The sequence below is a fragment of the Corapipo altera genome, unplaced genomic scaffold (assembly GCF_003945725.1).
Source record: "Corapipo altera isolate COAL_440 unplaced genomic scaffold, ASM394572v1 47, whole genome shotgun sequence".
In the NCBI taxonomy this organism is placed as follows: Eukaryota; Metazoa; Chordata; class Aves; order Passeriformes; family Pipridae; genus Corapipo; species Corapipo altera.
Genome location: NW_020884897.1, coordinates 234,177 through 255,450, shown reverse-complemented (window position 1 = coordinate 255,450; position 21,274 = coordinate 234,177). Strand labels below are relative to the sequence as shown.

Below are 21,274 nucleotides of genomic sequence, written 5' to 3'. Positions count from 1 at the left end.
GGGATTAAGACATTTTCTTATCCTTTAGTTATGATTTTTTGTGATGTAGGGCTGATATTTATTTTTCTGAGATACAGGTATTTGGCAGTTCTGAAAGAACAGAACATTTCAACTTGTACGCATAAATATAATAGCTTACAGTAATGGAACTAAATCTGGGAGTTGTTCTGTTTGAAAGAGCAATAAGTTAAAAAAATTTTCATTTATCTTATAGGCAAGTTTTTAAATGTTATACCTACATACTGGTTTACACTTATAAATGGAATAACATATGAATGGTTTTAGACATAATTACTGGTTTAATGTGTTTGCAGTGATTTGGCTTAATTTGATGTTCATGGGAATATTTTAATAATTTTTACATTTCTAATCCTAAATGTTAATGTAGAATAATGATACTGTTGATAACAGAGATAATATTTCTTTCTTTACTGGTTTTCTGCTCTTATAAAGATAACGTAACTATTCAAGAAATGTGTACACTTATTAAATGAGAATAAATAAATAGAATTTATACTGTTTTCCTTCCGTTATCACATAAATCACGCACTGAGTAGTGCCTGGCTGTGTAAATATGTTTATGTAGAAGAGTATACATTATTCCCTTTAATGGTTTAGGAATAGCATATCATCCTGCCATGATGAAAAGCTGGTTTAGTACTTTCTCCTTTCTAAAACTAGAATGTAAACAAGTTAATGCTGTAAAGCTGCAGAGCATTTGTACCTGAGAGAAAATCTCTGGTTTAGAACTCTCAAAAGCAGAGAAAAGCCATATTTCCAAGTTTGCCTATATGAAGTAAAATATGACTGGGAGTAGTTTTGACTTATTTTCTGAGGAGAGGAGAGCCTTAAAAAGGTTGTTACATACACATAAAAGCCAATTAACTTTTATAATATCTGCCTGACCTTGTTTAAGCTAACATTCAGAATTTCTCTGTTGGTATATAGTGCTGTAGGAAACATACTTTTTAATGTATGCTTAGCTGGTCAAGCTACAGCACCAGTTCCCTGTGATTTATCTAGTTTATCATGTGCTAAATTGCCTTGTCTGGAGTACATTTTCAGAATGAGAGAATTAGCAGGAGTTAGTGTGGAATGGGACAGTTGGATCAGCAAGCCTGGAACAGCCGATTCACATCAGGGACTGGTCAAAAGCAGACCACACTGTGACAGCCTCCTTAAAACTGCCCTGAATCAGATACATAAAGGAATGTCTTCACCTATCTGGTAGTGACAGCTGCAATAATAATAATAATAAGTAACGATTGTATGCTGTCTCTCCTGTAAAAATTGAATATGTTCCAATGGAGAATAGGAGTTGACAAGAGTCTTTTCTGTTCTGTATGTTTTTGATCAGCCATGGTACTAGACACAGACAGCTGAAGGATTGGTAGGTGCCACTCAGCTCAATTCTTGTATGTGACTTGTTCAACAGTGTTTTGTCCTGACAGACGGAACATGAAAAAAATGAAAAGGAATGTGTTTATATTAATTCTAAACTATATCAAATGAATTTACTTGGAACTGAAGTCTAGCAGTTTATGATAGCCTATTTTCTTCATTACTTTTTTTGTGGGAATTTTTTGTAAATCCTTTATAGAAGGATTTTATGTAAATGATCCACTGGAAACACAGTGACTTGATTTTGCAATCCTGGATCTTAAAACTCATTTGGAATTAGGTTCTATAAAAGTGCTTGTGTCACAAATTATTGGACATATTAGAAACTGAACAACACCAAATTTTCAAGTATGTTCAGAAAGTTCCAAGTTTAGCTACTTCCTTTATTTAAAAAACTTTAATTTGCACATGGTAACTGCTGCTTTCAAAATTAATTTTTTTTCTTTTAAAGACAATACAACTTTGTGTTTAGAATCTAATTCTACGTATAATGCATACAATTTTTAAGCACAGAATCCTGGAATTGTGCTTATAAGTGCTTATAACTTCATATGCATTATTCATATAGCAATATAACTGACAAACCATGTCTCCTTTTATTAGGAATATAGTTTTTTTAAAGAACCAGCATATGAGAAGAATTATCAGTACGTGGAAGGTGCTGATGCTGAGGTTTCTGGCCAGTCCCAGAACCGTTATGATTCTACAGAAAAGAAAGTGAAAAGTTCTGCAGCAGGGAGAAGATCCACTGGCAAGAAGTTACAACCAACTATGCAGTGGAAAAATACTGGGCTTTCTGCTTCCCAAAGATAAGTAGTTATCTTTATAATTGAATTTTCCTATAGGTCTCTCTAAAGTGTGCTAGTGGTTGGACTGCATGTTACAGTCTGCATTATTGTCTTAAGAGCAATGAAAAAAAACTTACTACATGTTAATTTCTAAGAAGAGGGTTCTCATGTTTTTTCTCTCATGCAACAACTTTAATGTTACATCATTTCTGCGGCAAGGCAGAGAAATGTCTTGTAATTCTACTCAGTACTGGTTTATCATCATATTTTTGGTTTTAAATGCCTTTTAAAGCACGACAGAGTAGAAAAATCTAATCTAAACCACACTTTCATGATGGAAAATCAGAATGACTCTTACTTGTTACTACCAATTTTTAATGATTTTATATTATACGAGCCACTTCTCTATCTCTGCTTAGCAACAATATTCACTAATGAGATTATCTCAAATCTTGAACACCCAAAATAGAGTATACATATATTGGATATTGTTGGATTTTTCTTCTGAAATCAGAATTCTATTTTGATTTAATGTTTCCTGATTTCATGTCACTGGAGGAAGAAGAATATCTGAAGAAAAACCTTTGATTGCCATCCTACAAAAAATAGTATCTTCTCAAGTCCTCCAATCTGACGTTGCAAGAAACATTTTAAGAGATTTAGGATTTGACTTACAGTCATCAATTAAAAAAAAAATGGTTTCCCAGGGCAAGAGCTAACCTTTTTCCCCAGTCTGTTAAAGTCTAGATGTAGTGAAATGGACTGTAATCATGAGTAGTATTCTCTTTTATTGTTGTGACTGTGACAGGCTGACCAGTCCAGGCTTGAAAAGACATTTTGCTTTCATAATATTGTAAGTTAGGGACAAAAAAGCACCAGTTATTGTACTCAACTAGACCTAGGAATCTTTTGGAATATAAGGAAAGCAAGATATATTGTATTCAGCATGATCAAAGCTATGGAACATGTCAGTGTGTGGAAGAACTAGGCAGACTAGAACTCTTTTGCCTGGAAAATAATGACTAGAAGAGAAGAAGAAAGATACAGAAAATCATGACTGGAGATGATAAACAGGGAACATTTAGTCACTGTCTGTTCTAGGACAAGAATAAAGGGCATCAAATGAAAATGAGCCAGTGAGATCAGTTCAGAACAGAGAGAGACTTCTTCATACACCACATAGCTAAGCACTCAAAGTCTTTGCCAGAGGATAGTAAATTCATTTGTTTATGTGAGTACAAAAAGCAACCAGACACATTCATTGAAGAAGAATCCATCCAAAACTGTTAATGCATGGACAATCAGGAGTTCTCTGAGTCACAATCTGCTGAAGAATGTTCTGGAAAAAATGATTTCTGTTTTTTTGTTGGTTTTTTTTTTATTTATTTATTTTTTTGAATAAACCCGAATCTAGTGACAAGGCTTCAAAAAAAGATACTGAAGAAGAAGGGAGAAGTAGTACTGTATCTTCAAAAATGAAAAAGAAATCCAGTGCCAGTCCTAAATCTCTTAAAATTAATCGAGCCCCAGGAAGGTATGGGTTACTTATTTTTCTTTCTTTATTAAAAAAAAATAATTTATTTTCCCTATCTACAGTAATTATCACCATATTTACTGTTCAGTAATGTCAGTTGTGTTTTTCTAATTCTTTTATTAGGCACTGTTGTAATACCTGTTTGAAATGTGCTTGTCCCTATTAGCTTCTAGCTGTTTAAAATTGGTGATTCTGTTTATTTATTTTTAGTAAAACATCAAGCAGTTTAGAAGATGTTAGTGACAGTTCCTCAGATGCTGAGGAGGATGAACAACCTATACGTCGTCAGGAAGGAACCACTGATTTATCACCTGAATACTGGGGAATTCAGAAACTTTCAAAATATGTAAAGGTAATTAGGAAGTGTTGATAAATTTTATAAAAAATAAAAAAGATATAGTTGAGGCACAGCTCCTTATCCTTTCTACCTTCCATATATTTTAGAATAGCCCTGCTGTGCAGTATGTTCCAATCCTGGAACTGTGGACTTTCCTATCATGCACTTTTTTTTTCATCTGCTATTTTTGGCTTATATAGACCTTTAGATTAAACCATCTGTTCAGTGTTATTTAAAACTTAAGATGGTATAATCTCTTTATTAATTATTGGGTTTCTGTTTTGCTTTTTGTATGAAATGTTCCAAGCTATTTCTTTATGTGGATAATAACTTTCAAGAGTTTTTATTAAAACTGAATAGTTGCCTAAAGTCTTTCATCAACTATGATTAATGCATGACTGAAGTAATTCTAACATGGTCTTGTGTCTGGATAGATGCTTTAGTGGACAAGAAAATGTATGATAAACAGGCATCCTCTAAAACAAACGAAAAAGAAAGGTTTTTACACAGACTTGGTGAAAATCTTTTGGAACCTATAAATATACACAGTTAAAATTCTGAATATGTCTGAAACACATCAAAACCCCAGCAACCCTCTACTATTCTGGAAAACTCTAATTATGTTTTTCCCTCAGGAGAAATTCCTTTACAAGTTTGTAGTGGAATTTATGTTCTGTTAAGTTACTAATAAAAGCGCTGGCTTGTTTATTTTTTTGAGTACAGAGCACACACATCCGACTGATAAAATGATGGTGCTGCCATTTGGTAAAGCAAAAAAAGTGTAAGTCCTATGAGGAGCAGCTGAGGGAGCTGAGGGTGTTTAGCCTGGAGAAGAGGAGGCTCAGGGGAGACCTCATCACTCTCTACAACCTGCCTGAAAGGAGGTTGTAGCCAGGTGGGGGTCGGTCACTTCTCCCAGGCAACTGGAGACAGGATGACAGGATATAGCCTCAAGCTGTGCCAGGGGAGGTTCAGGCTGGACATCAGGAAGAATTCTTTCACTAAAAGGATTGTTAATTGATTCAATGGGCTGCCCAGGGAAGAGGTGAAGTCACCATCTGTAGAAGTATTCAGGAAATAATGGATGTGGCACTTCGTGCTATAGTTTAGTTGACATGATGGTGTTCAGTCACAGGTTGGACTCGATGATCCTGAAGATCTTTTCCAACCTTAATGATTTTATGATTCTACAATTCTACAATTCTACGTTTATGAGGAATAAGCAAAGCTTTGGCTCCTCCCAGTCCTTTGACCATTGTAGAAGAGTAACTCAGTCTTTTAAACTGTATTCAGAGTAGTCATACTGCTTGTTCTCAGTTTGTGTACATGGAGCCTTGCTAGTGGTTGTAACCAAAGAGACACAGACAAACATGGATAATACAAATCTCTCTAAAATTATCTTTTCTAGGTTGGACCTCTATATTTTTGTCATTTTGGCTGTGGTAAAATAACACTTTGCAAATGTAATCTGGTATAACATTGAGCATGTAACTTGCTCAGCTATTCCTAATGCTGAACACATAATGTATAGATTTTGCATGAATCTTCCTTTTTGCATGGAATTATAGTTCAAGATACTGTTTTCAAATCTTTCAGTTTGCTAATAACTTGCTTTGGTCTATGTGTGAAGCATCTCTTTTTGCCTTTCTGAGAACTCAGAGAAACAACCATGCTGCTTTTTAGTAAACACCCAAGGTCCTCCTAGAGAGGAGATTTGAAATTAATTACTGTTGATGAACTCACAGTAATCTTTTCTTTGGCCCATTTATGTACCACCCTCTTTACCGACAAGGCTCTTGTCTCCTGATTACATAATTCTCAAACTCTCTTTCCTCTCTAGGTTCTTCATATAGTCATGTTTAGATTTTAGTATTGGACTTTATCCAGTATTGAAATTCATATCTACATTTGCATGAAACCATTCTGAATGAAGACTGATAAAGGCAAATAGAAAAATGTATTTTTCAAGCACCTCTCTTTCAGAAATTTTTTTGTTCCAGCAGCTGTCAAGAAGGAAAATTACAAAATGTTTTGGAACTAGAAAAAGAAAGGGGAGCATTTCTGATCAAATTGCGAGTACCTGTTAAGAAGTTTATAATACAAAATTCCATAATATGAAAAAGTTTTGTTCTAAAAATTCAGATGTATTCTTGTTCATGTATTCATGCACACCCGAGTCGCCAAATAGTTCTTTAAATTAGGTATAAATTAAACAAAGTATTTGAAGATATACTTAAAATAATTCTGTGTTGATTCTTAGCTACGTAAAGCAAGAACTCCCTGGGGTCAGATAAAGCTGAAAAGAGATGCCTCAGTGCCATACCACAGACAGTGGTTGAAATGTTTTATTGATGGAGTGCTACTTTAGCTTGCACATGGAATTCGTTTTAATTCAAGAATAAATACTGCACTTCTGGCCAGACTTAGGAGATTTTTTGGCATTCTTGTTGTTCATGTAGGCAAGTGTTCATGACAGATGCAACATAAGAGAAAATATATTTATGACTGTGTTATTAAAGTATCTACAAGCCTATTTATATAGAAGTACAAATTTCAGAGGGCTTGTGCATCTTCAAAGGTTGTATACCTTGTTTGCACATCTGAAAAAATGAATAAAATGCCTTAAATGATAGGTGTTTGAGATACCAGGAAGATATAATAATTTGTAGCTGCAACCATTTTTTAATGTCTGCTAAAGTAAATGTGAATCACAATTCAGCAAGACTCTATAAAGATGGATTTGCAGAGAAAAAACTTCCATAAAACCTGAAAGATACCTAGTTTTTATACCAATGTTAGATTGTCATTATATGTTAAAAAGGCAATTGCTTTTTGTATAAAGCAAACTTACTAGATCCTGTGTGTTATGCCTGTAGGCTCTGTACTTGTATACCTCTTCATGGAGAGAAAATTCCAGTGCAGGGGAAATTCCCTTCTGACTTTTTGCCCTTCTCCACTCCCCTTCCTTTCTGGGAAAGAGTATCCATGTTGGAATTGTTCCGCTGGGAAGCAGCTGCTTCTGTGGTCTGGCTGCTTGTCCTACCTTCAAGCTTCCCAGGGCTGTGAAACAGAAGACAGAACATGTGTGTTCTCTCCATGTCTCCCCATCGACTTAGCAGCGAGCAGCGAAGATAGATCAGTGAGCTTGGTGATGACCTTGTGTTAGGTATCTTTTAGGGCCAGAGTAGATGAAACTGGAATGAAGTGCTCTGTTGGTGTTTGTAACAGTGTGATTCACCCAGAAGTGCCTACTTCAGATTTGACATTATATTTGACATTAAATCTGTGCTTCTGAAGTATTGGATTTCTAGAGGAAATGTTAAGAAAAATTTTAGGCATAGGATGAAGGGATCATCTTTTTTTATTATCGTTTTACTAGAAACAGGGAACATCAGGTAGAAATGCAGAATCTTCTTTGTGGCTGGTCACTAAAAAAAAAAGAAAAAAAAAGAACAAAGAAAAAGGGTGAGAGCTGGGTTTTGTGCTGCCCACGGTTGAGCACTGGCTATTGCCAGTTTTTGAGATAAAACTGAGATGTTGAGAGGTTAATTGGACCTGGTGACTGTGCCAGTAATAACTCCCATCTCTAGAATAAGTCTCTAATCCCTTAAGCCCTTGTGCTGCTTGATCTTGGTTCCTTGTAAGGGTGTGATTTATGTGTACACCTATGCCAGGGTTAGCTCTGGATAGAGTTCTGCAGGTCCATGGCAGTTACAGAATTCATCCTTCAGTTTCCTATGTGGAAAGTCATTCTGCTTTTGGCTATATTTCAGGGATTCACTGGTGAAACCAGTCAAATCTCACACTTCACATAAAATATCCATGAAATTCATATCTATTTGTAATTACTCCAGTGCAAAAGACCTCATTCCCAGAACAGCATTGTGTTTCTTTTCTACTTTGGAATCATAGGTGGACAAATCTGATGTCTCTTCCTATCCTGTGTCAGGTCCAGGAGCTGGGGAAATGCTATGGCACTTCACAGGAGCCACAGAGGATGTGCCCTGACTGTGGCATTGAGCACCAGCTCCCAGGTGCCCATGTGCCCTGGCGCTGCATAGCAGTGGATGGCTGGGAAGGAAGGACATCTATCACATGACTCAATGAAATCTCATTCACTGGACAAGGAAAAGGTACAAAACCTGCAGGATACACTGGGTGTATTCAGGGCTGCTCCACAGCTGAATTTTGGCAGAACCTTTGGAAGGCTGCTGTGTTCAAGCAACATTTTTGTAGCTGGCAGGAGGCCCCTCTGTAGTGGGTTTACATAAAGATGTCAAACAGACCAGGGAGGCAGGAATGTACAGGAATATTCCTTCTGGCCTTTGCCTCTTTTCTTTCTCTCCATTCTTTTTCTTCTCTCGTTTTTCTCTCTCTTTCTTTTCACTGCATTGCAGTGATTGTTGGCTGGACAAGACCTACTGCCCATCACTTCTGCTTCCCCCTTACAGTATGGGCAGACCTGAGCCAGGAGGGTGTAGTGTGGCCTCTGCACCACAGGCACAGTTTATTTTCTCTTCTCAGAAAGCTCAAATTTATCAGTTAGCAACATGCAACTGTGTATTGGTTTGCAGGAAGGAGTGGTGGGTCCTACATTCTTGGGGAAGAAAGGTGCAGATTAAAAATGCAGAAAGTCAAATAGAAAGTGAAATGATGCAGGGAGACTCTGCCAGGAGCTAAGAGGATCTCAAGTCAGAGATTCTTGTAGATATTGTTGATAAACTGTATGGAGTAGTTTTATTTCCCAGGAAAAAACATGGAAACATCTGGAAGTTGGGATTAAGGGACTTGGGGCAAACCAAGGTACAGGAAATCCATGTATGCCTGAAGTTCAGGAATGTGGACAAGGAGGATCTAAACTATTACAGTAACAGGGAGCATATTTTGGAACATTTAAATTGCAGTTGGATGTGTGTGGGGAGTTATTTTGCACTCTGTATGCAAGGTTTGCAGTGTGACTTTTTTCTGTATCAAGGGTAAGCAGGAGGCAGTCAATAATTGGATGCTTGCACACTTCCCTACTGTGCCTTAATATAATGTCAGTCACAGTTTATGTCTAAGATGAGACTTGTTGTACTTGAGGTGTAAGGTTTTAGATACCTGAAAAATAGATATCTTCCTCATAAAATGTTGTGATAAAAAACATCCAACCTTTCAAAAAAATTATTACTTTCTTGTGCAAATGAAAAGTTACACTAATACTCATTATAAAAATTTAAATCAGCTTCATGAGCAATGGGTTAAGAAATCAATTGTATTTTGGGAGTAGTAGAAAAGTAACTCTATTTTATTCCAAAATGCAAAACCTCAAAAAAAGACATGAACATCCCAGCTTAAGGAATAAAACGGGTCTTCAAATACTGATTCTTTAAAGTGAAACTTTAAAGTTTCAAAAAAGTAATTTCAAATTTAGTAAGGCAAGAAAAAAAGTAGTGCTAGTGTTACAATGTACCTGCTGAAGTACCAAACATTTGTTTGCTTATTTTGCACATTGTAATACTGCTCAACATTTTTTTGATAGTCATAGAAAAATACCTCTGGTGTTTATGGATGTTCCTGAATAGCAAACTGCACAGAGAACTGCAAGTACAAAGTCTGTAGTCTTGAAATCTGGCCCTATATGTGTAATAAGTGCAAATGTCAGAATCTAATAGCAGGAGTAAAAGTACCTAATCTGTGTAGAACATATATTGCACATCATGCTGTTTTTTCCACAATCTGTGGATAAGAGCATGTTTTTCTTTATAATATCATATTAGTCAGACTTGCATAAGATTATATTTTAGCTGTTAAATACAAAATAAGCACATATAAGTGCATGTAAAATATTTTTGTATGTAAAATACTTTTGTATGTAAAATACTTTTGACACTGTGTAATACTTTTTTTTCAGGACTGACCAACTTTGCAGGTAGTTTACCTGATCTTATTAGTAGAATGTCTAACAATAAATCTTCCCCCTTCCATGATGAAAGTATTTGATGGAGTAAATTGAAGGTTATTCAAATGAAAATAAATTCTCCTGTAGTTTGACTAAGTGGTAGACTGTTATTTTTCAGAAAATACCAAGTGTATCTGACAGAATCATGTACCACCTGCTAGTGTTTCTAGGCACATGTTAGGCTAACCTGTCAGCCTTGGCTAACCTGTCAGCCTTCATATCACTCTCTTCTCTACTGTTCATGAACGTCTCTTGCTCTCATCTTCCAGTATTAGCCAAGATTTTATTTTAAAATTCAGTAAAGAATGTGATTACTGAAAAAAAAAAGAAAGAAAAATATAGGAAAACTGCATATTATAGTTAAGATATGTATTTTCTAACAACCTAGATTGTGCTGATCAGGAAAAAGAAATACTTTTATGATAAATTTACTAGGTAGGAAATATTGGCAAATGGTGAACTCTCAAATTATTATTATAATTGGCAACTCTGAAGCACTCGAATAGCTCTCTCCTCAAAATACTGTACAAACAATCATTCCTCATCACAAGAGACATATAAAATTCATAACAGCCAATTGAATTTTGACCATTAACACCAACTCTGATGAACTTCTGTGTAGTGGAGGTTTAATTAATGTTGAGAGGGTCACACATTCCCAAGAGTTTCATAGCTGATGAGATGAAAGACAATTTAGAAATAAAAGGGCAAAAAAGCAAACAAAAAGTGAAATTCTATAAAAGATGAGAAAGAAGAGATGGTATGTCAAACATTAAGGACTGAGGAAAAGAATGTAAAATAACTGATGTTTGATTCTCCTCTTTCTGCAGGATTGTATTCTATTTTAAAAGCAGGTAATTAAATTAATAAACTATGGTTTTGACAGTGTAACTATAGTACCTTTAAAATAATAATAAATTGCCAGAGCTGTCTGAATGTGACTTCAGGCTTTATATTCACAAAGTAGATAATCAAATCATTATCTTTCCTAAAGAATTAGAACAGAATTATGTCTGAAAGCTACAAAGAGTTTTAAGTAGACAGAACAATATTCTTCATTGTTTCTAGGTGTTCCACATTGACTAGGCTCAATTTAATCACAGCTCACTATACACACAGTTATTTCAGAGGCAAGCCTCTGCTTCAGCCATGTCTTCATCTATATTTGTTTTTCCTATTCTCTCACTAAGCCCTGTTTTTGTTTTATTTCTCCAGAGGACATCTGTCTCTTAGTTCTTCATAAACTATTGCTATCATTTTGTTTTTCTTGCAAAATCTTTTTTTTTGCTAGTTTAAAATGCCTCTTCTGTTTCAACAGTGTGTGAGCTCTCCAGTAGTCTGTAGAGGCACAGGTCCTTCCTAGTTCAACCTCATTAAATTTTCTCCTCAGATTCACTTCCACTGGTTTCCCAAATTAGTTGGATACATAAAATTAAAATAGCTGTAATAACATTAAGGCTTTTATCCTCTTTGCGAGCCAAGTACTAGGCAAAATCAAAATTGCTTAGGCAGGTCTGACACTGTCACACAAGCTCAATAGTACATTTGTATTATGGACAGCATATGTCTCATCTCAAAGTCTCCAGTCAGGGTTTACAATGTTAAATTCAGTGTTAAAATACTGGTAACAATAGTGCTGTTTGTGTAGGATTTTTTCTTTTTAAAATTTAATCCTAGACCCTTTTCTCGTTCAATTCTATTTCCATCTAATTTTAGCATGTTCTTTTTAAAAACATATATGCTTTATTTTCCTCAGATGAAGCATCTTAACAAAATTGTCCAGATGCAACTGGGGAAGAAATACACTCCTAAACTGAAACTTTCACAAAAAAGTAGAAGATAAACTTGCACTGTTAGAGATATTATATATTACCTTGGCCAGGTTTTCTGTGGTTTTGGGGTCAGCATTTCACTTCCTTCCAAGTTTGAGGTTTGAGAAGTTACTAGGAAATCTATTATTCCTAGTCCAGTGAAGTAAAAGTTCATATGTTTGCACATGAACTGTTAGAGTCTTGCCTTCTCTATAGTAGAATCCAATTACTATGAATCAGAAAAGGAAAGCTAAGGGAATGGATACATTTCTTGGAAGAGTTTTCAAGACAGAATCAACGGTTGCCTAACAAAACCTTCTGGTTCGTGCAGAGAATAATAGACTTATTCTTTTGTTTGGAAACTCTTTTCAATTTCATAAAATACAACAATTTATATTCACTGTATCTGGGTCATGAGATATATGTCACTTCTGCCACTGTGTAGGGTCAGGGTCAAGATATTAATCTGCAATTAAAACTGCAGCTTCTGTGCATTGTTGTAGTCCAATGTGAATGTTTTGGATTTTGAGACTTCATGATGCCTGTGATTTTCCACTTGCTTTACTTATATTAATCTGTATGGTTTACATACTGCCAGGCTGTAGCTAAAGAACGCCAGAAGATTCAGGAAGTGGGTCAGGGAATTATTCCATAACTCAGTTATACTTGTCCATAACTCATGTCTTAACAAGTTGCAGCTTGTATGTTTTATAAACTAAAATGAAATATTGGAACTAATATATAAACCATAACAAAACTCAGAGTGTTTAGAGATTCACTAGCGTAGAAAAACTGCCTTGCTGAAGCATATTATTCATGTTGTACTGCAATACTCAGTCTTTCATTATGCTTTATCAAAATTTATTTAAATTTTGAATTATTTTCCAACAGAAAATTAAAAAAGGGCCTGTGATTTGAGAGCGTCAAGTTTAACAGAAAATAAAAAACTGGCAAAGTATTAAACTAAGAATTCTGTTTCATACTTTACTACTTATTTTGGATTCCTCGTTTTATAAAAATGACAGTATTTTAATAATATTTTAGGCTGGGATTCCACTTAAACAATGTTTTTGTTCTAGAAGTTTTTTCATTCCATTAATAAATTTTAATTGAAAATTTTCTGGTATAACAATATCATTTGACCCACTGTCTTTTGGATATCACATTATGCTATTTTGTTTGTTCAGTATTTTCTGAAAATATGTTGACTTGGTACATTTGGTCTCAGTTTTGTCGAGTTTATGGTAATTGCCATTCTGATTATATATACTCGTAATCAAAACTAGGTGTTATTATACAGAAGAATGACAAAACTGCCCGCAAACAGCAATTTACTTTCTTGTTATTCAGTCATGGACATGCTATCACAGACAGACACATAATTCTGTCTATCCAGGAATTACTTAATACAATAAATAAAATAAACTTTTACACTGGAAAAATAAATTTCAAACATAGATCTAAACAAAAAAACCCTGTTCTTGACATTGCCATGCAAAGTAAAACAATATTTCATTTTCTGGTTGCATTCAGTCATGTTCACTCTAAATCATAATACAAATTAAATAAATTAATTAAAACCCCCTTCAAATAGGTACCATATTTATAGAGATGTTTGTGAGCCAAAAACTGTATAATTGTCTTTTTATTTAATCTTGCTTTCTCTGAAGAAACTGAAATGCACTGTAACTTTATTGTAATGTTTATATATTTCCATGCATGGAGGTTCATTTTACTACAAATTGAGCAACAAATTTGGAATAATCTTCTTTATAATCTTGTTAGTACTTTTATTTCTTGTACTCCAATAATGTCTTTAGGTTTCAGTTGAAAGAGAGGAAGAGAGGTACTAGGAAAAGGCACCTGGTCAGTAGCAGGAAGCAATTTTGTCAAAGGACTCAAAGATCATTGGTATCCTGAGTCCAGGTATAAGTGCCTTTTTCTTAAAACTGTCCTTTCCCTAGTGGCAATTGTGACAATTCTGAACTCTGATACAGATCTCTGCTGTAGGTCACCCAAAGTGGCCTAATTATGCCACTTATGATGTCAGAGTGTTCAAGCAGAAGGAACAGGGAGGGTAGGAGTGCCATAGAGTGGGTTAGATACCCTGCAGTCTCCTGCACAGCTCCTGTGCAGTCTCAACTGCCTGTAGAGCTAATGCTTCTGCCTGCTGGCAGATCCTCTGCAAAAAAACTTTAGTGGTGTTTACCCCTTCCGGAGATGACTCTAAAGGAAATTTTGTATCTTTCTTTCCTAGCCCGCTGAACTGAGATCATCATTTCAACACTTAAAGCTTCGTATTGACTGGGAAGGGTTTAATTGGGATGGGACATGGGCTACTGAAATCTTAAGCCTATTTTACTATCTATTCTCTCTGTTTAATCGTATTATCTATTATGGGTCAATCCTCTTTTCAAAGAAAAGAAGGAAATAACAAAAACATTTAATATTTACAAAATTTAATGGTAGTAAAAGTTCACAAAAAATAAACAACAGAAAATAGGACTAGAGCAGAATGTAGGAGGTCACTGACTCCATCTGTTTGCCTCTGAAACAGCATCGATTCTTTGTGTGTCTTCTGGACAAATATCTCTCTATCTTTTCTTTCATCTTGTGGAGATTTCTTAAGGGCTACAAGCAATATATTCAAAAATTCAAATATCCTTACCTTTATTTATTTATTTATTTATTTGCCTAGCATAGATCAGCCCTGATGCCATTTAACCCAATTATTTCTCGTCTTACTCACACTGGATCTGGTGAACAGATGATTGCCATTGTAGCTGTCCTTTAAACCACCTCCTTATGCTCTACCTCAGAGTAAACTGCTGCAGTTCCTTCAATTTTTCTGTGAAGATCATACTTTTGAGATATTTCGGTGTCCTCTGGTCTTTATCAACTTTATCAGTATCTTTTTTGAAGTGTGATACCTAGAATGAACACAGCACTTAATCAGTGCCAAACCAAAGAAGGATGATTTCTTGTATCTTACAAATCTGGGTGTAAGTCTCTCTGTAAAGTTTGCTTTTTTTGTTTGGCAACACTGTGATATTGGTAGATTATATTGTGTTCCATTAATAACAACAGATTTTTATCTACAGTTCTGCAAGCTCATCATGGCATCAGCCAATTCTCTCAGCACCAAAGAGCAGAATCTATTAAGCTCATCTAGTAGGAAAACATCTAAGTTATCTAAGTACTTACTGACTAGTTAATTATGTCCTTAGCATAGGCAGTGTTCACTATGCCATCACTGACATTAAGTAAACATTAGTAGAAAACAGTAAAAGTTAATGCATAAAAAAGACCCCTTAATGCTTTTAGCTTTCTTAGTTTCATTTGTTGAAAGCTTGCCATTGACTAACAGGTTTTTTCCTCTTGATTATTACAGAAGTATCAAACAAAATGATGGTTTGAACTTGTGTGTTCCTTGGTAACTGTATTTTAGTTTGTGTCCTTATTTGCTTGTGTTTCTCTTTTATTTTTGTTCTTATTTGATCTTCTCAGTAGTTCTGTAATTGTCATTTGCAAGCTCTGAGTATCATAACAGAGATATTACACATACATTGCACAGAAGATGTTTTACTGATAGTGTAATGGTGATACTGGTTTATTTTCGTTTAATTTATGGATATATATGTTATTGCAATATATAGGAAGAGAGGCACATTTAACTAAGTCTGTGTTTAATTTCAAGCCTTAAAATTGATTGTTGATCTGCCAGTAGAGTCTATTTGCATCCAACATATCAGATTTCAAATGGTATAACAACATGATGCAGATTTTATGTCATCTTAATGGAGAGGTAACTATTTCCATGCATGTTAAAATCTATTCTGTAACTACTGCAGTACTTACTGTAATGATAACTTCAAGAAACAAAAAAAGAATTGTTGAAACCGTCACTAATATTTCTTATTTTGTGGAACTGATGCTTCAGCACATATGAGAAATATTTTATTGTGGTTTTACATTAAAAACACTTTAAGTGGTGTGTTCATTTTTGAAGCCAAAAAAATAAAATGCATGTATATGTATTTTATATACAGTTCTATTTTTTATTTAGTATAAGAAAAATAAAAGTTGTTTATTTTTTAAAAATCTGGTCTATATTAAATATCATATGCCAACTATTATACATGTAAGATAAGGGAATTATGGATTATTATGTTAGATATAAGTGGAGTTTCACTGTAGGAGAAGCAGTCTGCAAAAGAAGAGACATCACTTTTCAGGTTAGTGATATACTTCTGCATTTATGTAAAATAATAAAAAGATAAGTTTTCTCTTAAAACACCTCCTGCAAAGTTTTTATTATACAAAGCAAAATAAATAACAAAGCCTAAGATATGTGAAAAGACCACAAATTTCATAAAAGGAGAGCTGTTAGTTTTTTTGATCTGTAAGATATTCAGTATAGTCTTTAAATCATATCATATGGATTTTTAAAAAAATAATTTAGTTTTGTTTGTGTGGATAAACTGATTTCCCTATGAAAACATTTGAGAAATTCTTACACTATTTCATACCCTGAGACATATTTTCAAATAAGATGAAAATATGTTATTAAAGCAAGACACATTTCATTCTTCTGAAGTCAAGATGATAACGATTAAAAAAAGATAACTTAAAAAAGTTGTGGGCATCTTCCTTTAGCACACTGTATGCTACAGATGTTTAAAAATTACCTTTATATTTAAATATTTTTTTGTGGGGAAATTCTGTATATATCTATTGCTACGAGACATTTAAGTAAAAATTATGAAGTACTATCAGCATACACTTTGTTGATTAGCAGAAGTGTTTTGTCTGATGTGAGTTACTGGTCTCAAACTCTATGAAGTAGTTCTTACATTCTTTTTGGATTTTCTCACTTGTGATTCTCTACTACATTTATCCTAACTGTAGGAAGAGCATGTTGAATTTAAATATTTGGTTTTTGCTAGATCTACTTGTTTCATATTAGCAAACTTTACTCAGTTTTTCAATATTCTGTATTTCATTATGATGTGCACAACTGGAAGGGGTTGGCTAAAAGTCCTTTACAGATTCAAAACTGTCATTTAGAAGAGATGGGCTTGGGCAGCACAGTTCAGATCTGGGTGCAATCCAAAGCTTCCCTAGAATTCAGAGGCATGCAGAAGGTGGATACTGTAATTTGTTTTACTAGGTATTCCAAATTGTAACTTCCACAGTTGGCACTGTTCATGTGCTTCAGCTTCTGTTGCAGCTACATGGTAGCTCAGCCCGCCTAATTTCCATTCAGCTTGGTCCATCCCTGATTTTGTTAACACTAAACCTCTATTATAAGTTCAAAAGAATCCATTGTCATATGGTTTAACTCTCTGTGTTGTGTTCTTTGATCTTTTCCTTGCTTTAAGTCTAGTACCAGTGACTGAAATAGAGCGTATTGTTTAGAAAATCTTCCAGTCTTGACTGAAAAATTTCCACTGATGGAAAACTTATCATCACTCCTAAATAATTTCTTCCAAAGGATAATTAACCACACAATGGAAAACTTGCACTTTACTCCTCATCTAAGTTTTAGTACCTTTAACTTCAAATCATCAAATCTCTGTGCTAGAATGTGATCACACTCCTATTCATAATAGATTTATTTAGTCACTATGAATGATTCATACCTTAATTTACTTTTTAATAAACTAAATAGTATTCCTCGTGTCTCTCTTAATGCAACTATTTTCCAGGCTTACGATAATTTGAATTTTTCTTTTCTGAATCATCTCCAACTTTTCACTTTCCTTCTAGAACAGTTAAAAGGAAAATTAGACACAGAATTTCAGTGGTAATTGCACAAGTGCCTAAGTGCCTAAAAAGAGATAATATGTATGTGCCTGTGCAGTTCTTCCAATTATATATCCCAAAATTCATCCTTTTAATCAAATATTACACTGTAATCTCAAATTCATATCCAACATCCCTAGTCTTTTTTATATACTCTGTTTCCAAAACAGAACTCTTCAAGTTATATCCTGTTTTCCTTATTTGTATGACCTTCAAACCCCCCTGTATTGGGCAGATCAAAAGACAATGTATCCCAATAACCTGACTGCAACAGGAGGGGTTGCATCATCAATGATCAGGATGGAAGTTTTCTGTGGTTAAAGTTCATCTTTTGCATTCTGATGTCCTGACTTCTGATTTTCACAAATGTGGGAAACTTGACTATATAACCTATAGCAGTGTGAAACACTGTTCTTATCGTGGTCCATCAAGGCAGAAGAAAGCCAGTACCACCAAAGATTGCCCAGGGCAAAGTAAGAACAGGGCAAACACAGCTTTCTAATACTCTCAAGCTGCCACTTGTTTTTAACGCAGGAGGCTAAGAACTGAATGACATATTTATGTTTTTATTGACCTTCAGTGAAAATTTTTAACTTTCACAGAATCATTTCACAACTACTTCCACTGGTCTGTTACCTTATTTGAAGAACCAACTACCTTAACCCTATTATACCTCATTATGAAAGGGGATTATATCTGTATTAAAAGAAACATAGGACAGTCAGCCCTTCTCTGTCCTATTCAAGGCCATCCCTAACACTGTCAATCTCTATGATATCCCTTCAGGTGTCCCTCTTTTAGACTAAAAAAATTTTGGATTGTCTTTGCTGCTCTTTTCTGAAAGTTTTCCAGTGCTATAGTGACCTTCCTGAGGGGGAAGCTGTAGAATTGCATGAAGTTTTTAAGTTGTATGTGAACTGTAGATTTATACTGTGGTATAGTGACGTTCTCTGTTCAATATTTTTTGCCAAATAAGTCCCAATATTCTGCTTATTTGTTTGCCATCTCCCCCAGCCTCAAGATATCGTTTCTAATTTTTAATGGTCAGCTGAAAAACTATCATTTCATCTATGGAGTTAGGATTGGTTTTTTCTGATGTGCATAATTTCTCATTTTCTCATTTGCTGTTTTACTGCCCTCTTAGTCCTAGTAATTTTTTTAGCAGCTTGTCACAACAGGCCCTGAATTATAATATTGTCAACAAACTTTGTCACTTAAGTAGTCCTTCCATTTCTCTGGGTGTTTACGAGTATGTTGAATCACATAACTTCAACACGGATCTATGGAACTCCACTAAATCACATCCCTTTATTGAACTGACTTTTTGCTCCTGTCCTCAGTTTCCTGTCCTTCAGTCATTCTTTCCAATCCAAATAATGGTCTTTCCTATTATAATACAGTGGTTTAGTTTCTTTTCTTAGGTCTTTCCTTTTTTGACTTTGTCAAAATCCTTATGGAGTCCACTTGGACATATCAACTGGATCTCCATTGCCACAGCTTGGTGACTTTTGTAAGAGATTCTTTGTAGCTCTAAGTATATCATATTGTTGCAAGAATATTATATTCACTGGCTGCTAATTCTGTTCTTTATTACAATCTACCAATTTGTCCAGCGCATATTTTTGGCTAAAAGGCCTTGGATAACATTTGAGCTGTTTCCGAAGTTGACATAACATTTGTTGTTTCACAGGACAGTAAGAGGGCAGTTTGAAGTGAGGGGATATGTGCCACCTCTGCTGAGTCAACTATTATACCATTTCCTTTGTAACTCAGCTGAATATTATCTAATAGTGGCAATTTGTTATTGTTCATAAATGTCAGGGTTTTTTAATAAACACTTTCTACAAGGGCTTCAATCTCGGAAAAAAAATCCTCTGAAATGTCCACAATGGAAGATTCCTGTTGGAATCTCTGGAATACCAATGCAAAAATGCAGACAGGATCTTTGAAATGTCTGTATCTTCACTCTGTGTTCTTTTGCTATCTGCAAACACTTGTACAAAGCTCACAATACTTGACTGCCTAATTTACTGGTCCATTCACAGAAAGCCATATTAGTCATTTGTCACCTGAGCTATTCACTCACTTGAATCTTTATGACATTTACAGACTTTATCAATAATTCCCTTTCTTTCTATGTCTGTGTTTTTTAACACAATAGAATCAAAATACTCTAACATGTTTCTTCTTTAGTAGTGATTTTACTAGTATAAGTGGAAGTGATTACGTTTTATAATAAGAGCACTTTACAGATTTGTTAATTATTTATTTTAGGCAGGTGATCCAACAGCTACTGTAATTGCGCTGTGTTCAATGAGAGATTTCAATATGGCTCAAGAATCGTGTCAGCTGGCTTTCAAAGACACTGGATGTCTTGAAGTGTTAATTAATTTACTTGATACAGAAGAAACTAACTGTCAGGTAAGCAGCTTTGTCAAATAGATCTATGAATATGCCCTTTCTATTAGAATATTGTTTCAATATTCAAGTGTAAAGAAAATTGATTTCTTTCTTTACTCATTCCTCTATTTTCTTTTTTCTTCAGATTTTTGAGAAAGAAATCAATTTCTTTGACTTTCAGTTTCTTAAATATGAAAGATAAGATGTTGTAGATAACCCAGCATTTTAAACAGTGGTAATGTTTTTTATAATTAAATAATGTTTAACATCTGTTTTTTTCCATTATTTAGACTGGTTCATTAAAAATCTTGAAGGAAATTAGTCAAAATATACTGATCAGACATGCAATTGCAGATCTTGGGGGCTTAGAGATCATGGTGAAAATACTGGACTCTCCAGATAAAGATCTAAAATGTTTGGCAGCTGAAACAATTGCTCATGTTGCTAGATTTAAACGAGCACGAAAGACAGTAAGGCAATATGGAGGAATCAGGAAATTGGTAAGCAGACACTAAAATTTGTACTCTTGTCATATGTGTATTTTTGTTAAAAAAATACATCATATGTTGTATACATGATTATTGTGGTAGTGCTTACCATAATTAAAAAGCAGTATAATATCAAACTTCCCTTTAGATATTAAAAAATATGGGTTTTTTTAGGTTGGGCTGTTGGAGTGTGTTTCAGTGGGAACATCATACCAAGCCAAAGATACTGAAATAGCACGCTGTGGCGCTTTGGCACTCTGGAGCTGCAGCAAAAGCACCAAAAATAAGAAAGCAATCCGTAAAGCTGGTGGCATTCCATTGTTAGCTACATGGCTCAAATGCTCAGATGCAAACATCTTAATCCCAGTAGTGGGAACACTACAAGAATGTGCCTCAGAGGTAAGTAAACACATATAGCTAAGTTATTTCTAAGCATTAAAACAATTGCCTACTAAAAGGAAGTATTACATTTTAATGTCACTTAAATCAGGGCAGTTATCCCATCAGGAAGTAGATGCTTTGTGTGATCGAAGTGTTTTTGAGAAGGTCACAGCTTGTAATGAAGTAAAGGCCATGTATTTTTTATTTAAATGGTTGGGAGTAGTATGTGAACCATGGCAGATTTCACAGCTTTGAGTATATTCAGTTTTTAAATTCCAATACAAATATTTTTTACCATGACCATATATGTGATTACATGACTGGGACAGTTCTGTTTAATATCTTTATCAGTGGTGGGGACAACAAGATCAAGGGCACTCTCAGCTTG

The 21,274-nt window shown here is 34.7% G+C and overlaps 1 protein-coding gene across 3 annotated transcripts in view; it reads left to right on the top strand.

Annotated features, from left to right (window-relative positions):
• The window catches only part of ARMC4 (armadillo repeat containing 4), a 79,029-nt gene that overhangs the window by 7,027 nt on the left and 50,728 nt on the right, over positions 1-21,274 (top strand). For all 3 annotated transcript variants that reach the window (XM_027648522.1, XM_027648524.1, XM_027648523.1), the window contains exons 8-13: positions 2,005-2,210; positions 3,592-3,723; positions 3,934-4,075; positions 19,892-20,038; positions 20,308-20,517; positions 20,680-20,904. In XM_027648522.1, the coding sequence (XP_027504323.1) occupies positions 2,005-2,210; positions 3,592-3,723; positions 3,934-4,075; positions 19,892-20,038; positions 20,308-20,517; positions 20,680-20,904 (1,062 nt within the window). The remainder of the gene's footprint in view (positions 1-2,004; positions 2,211-3,591; positions 3,724-3,933; positions 4,076-19,891; positions 20,039-20,307; positions 20,518-20,679; positions 20,905-21,274) is intronic.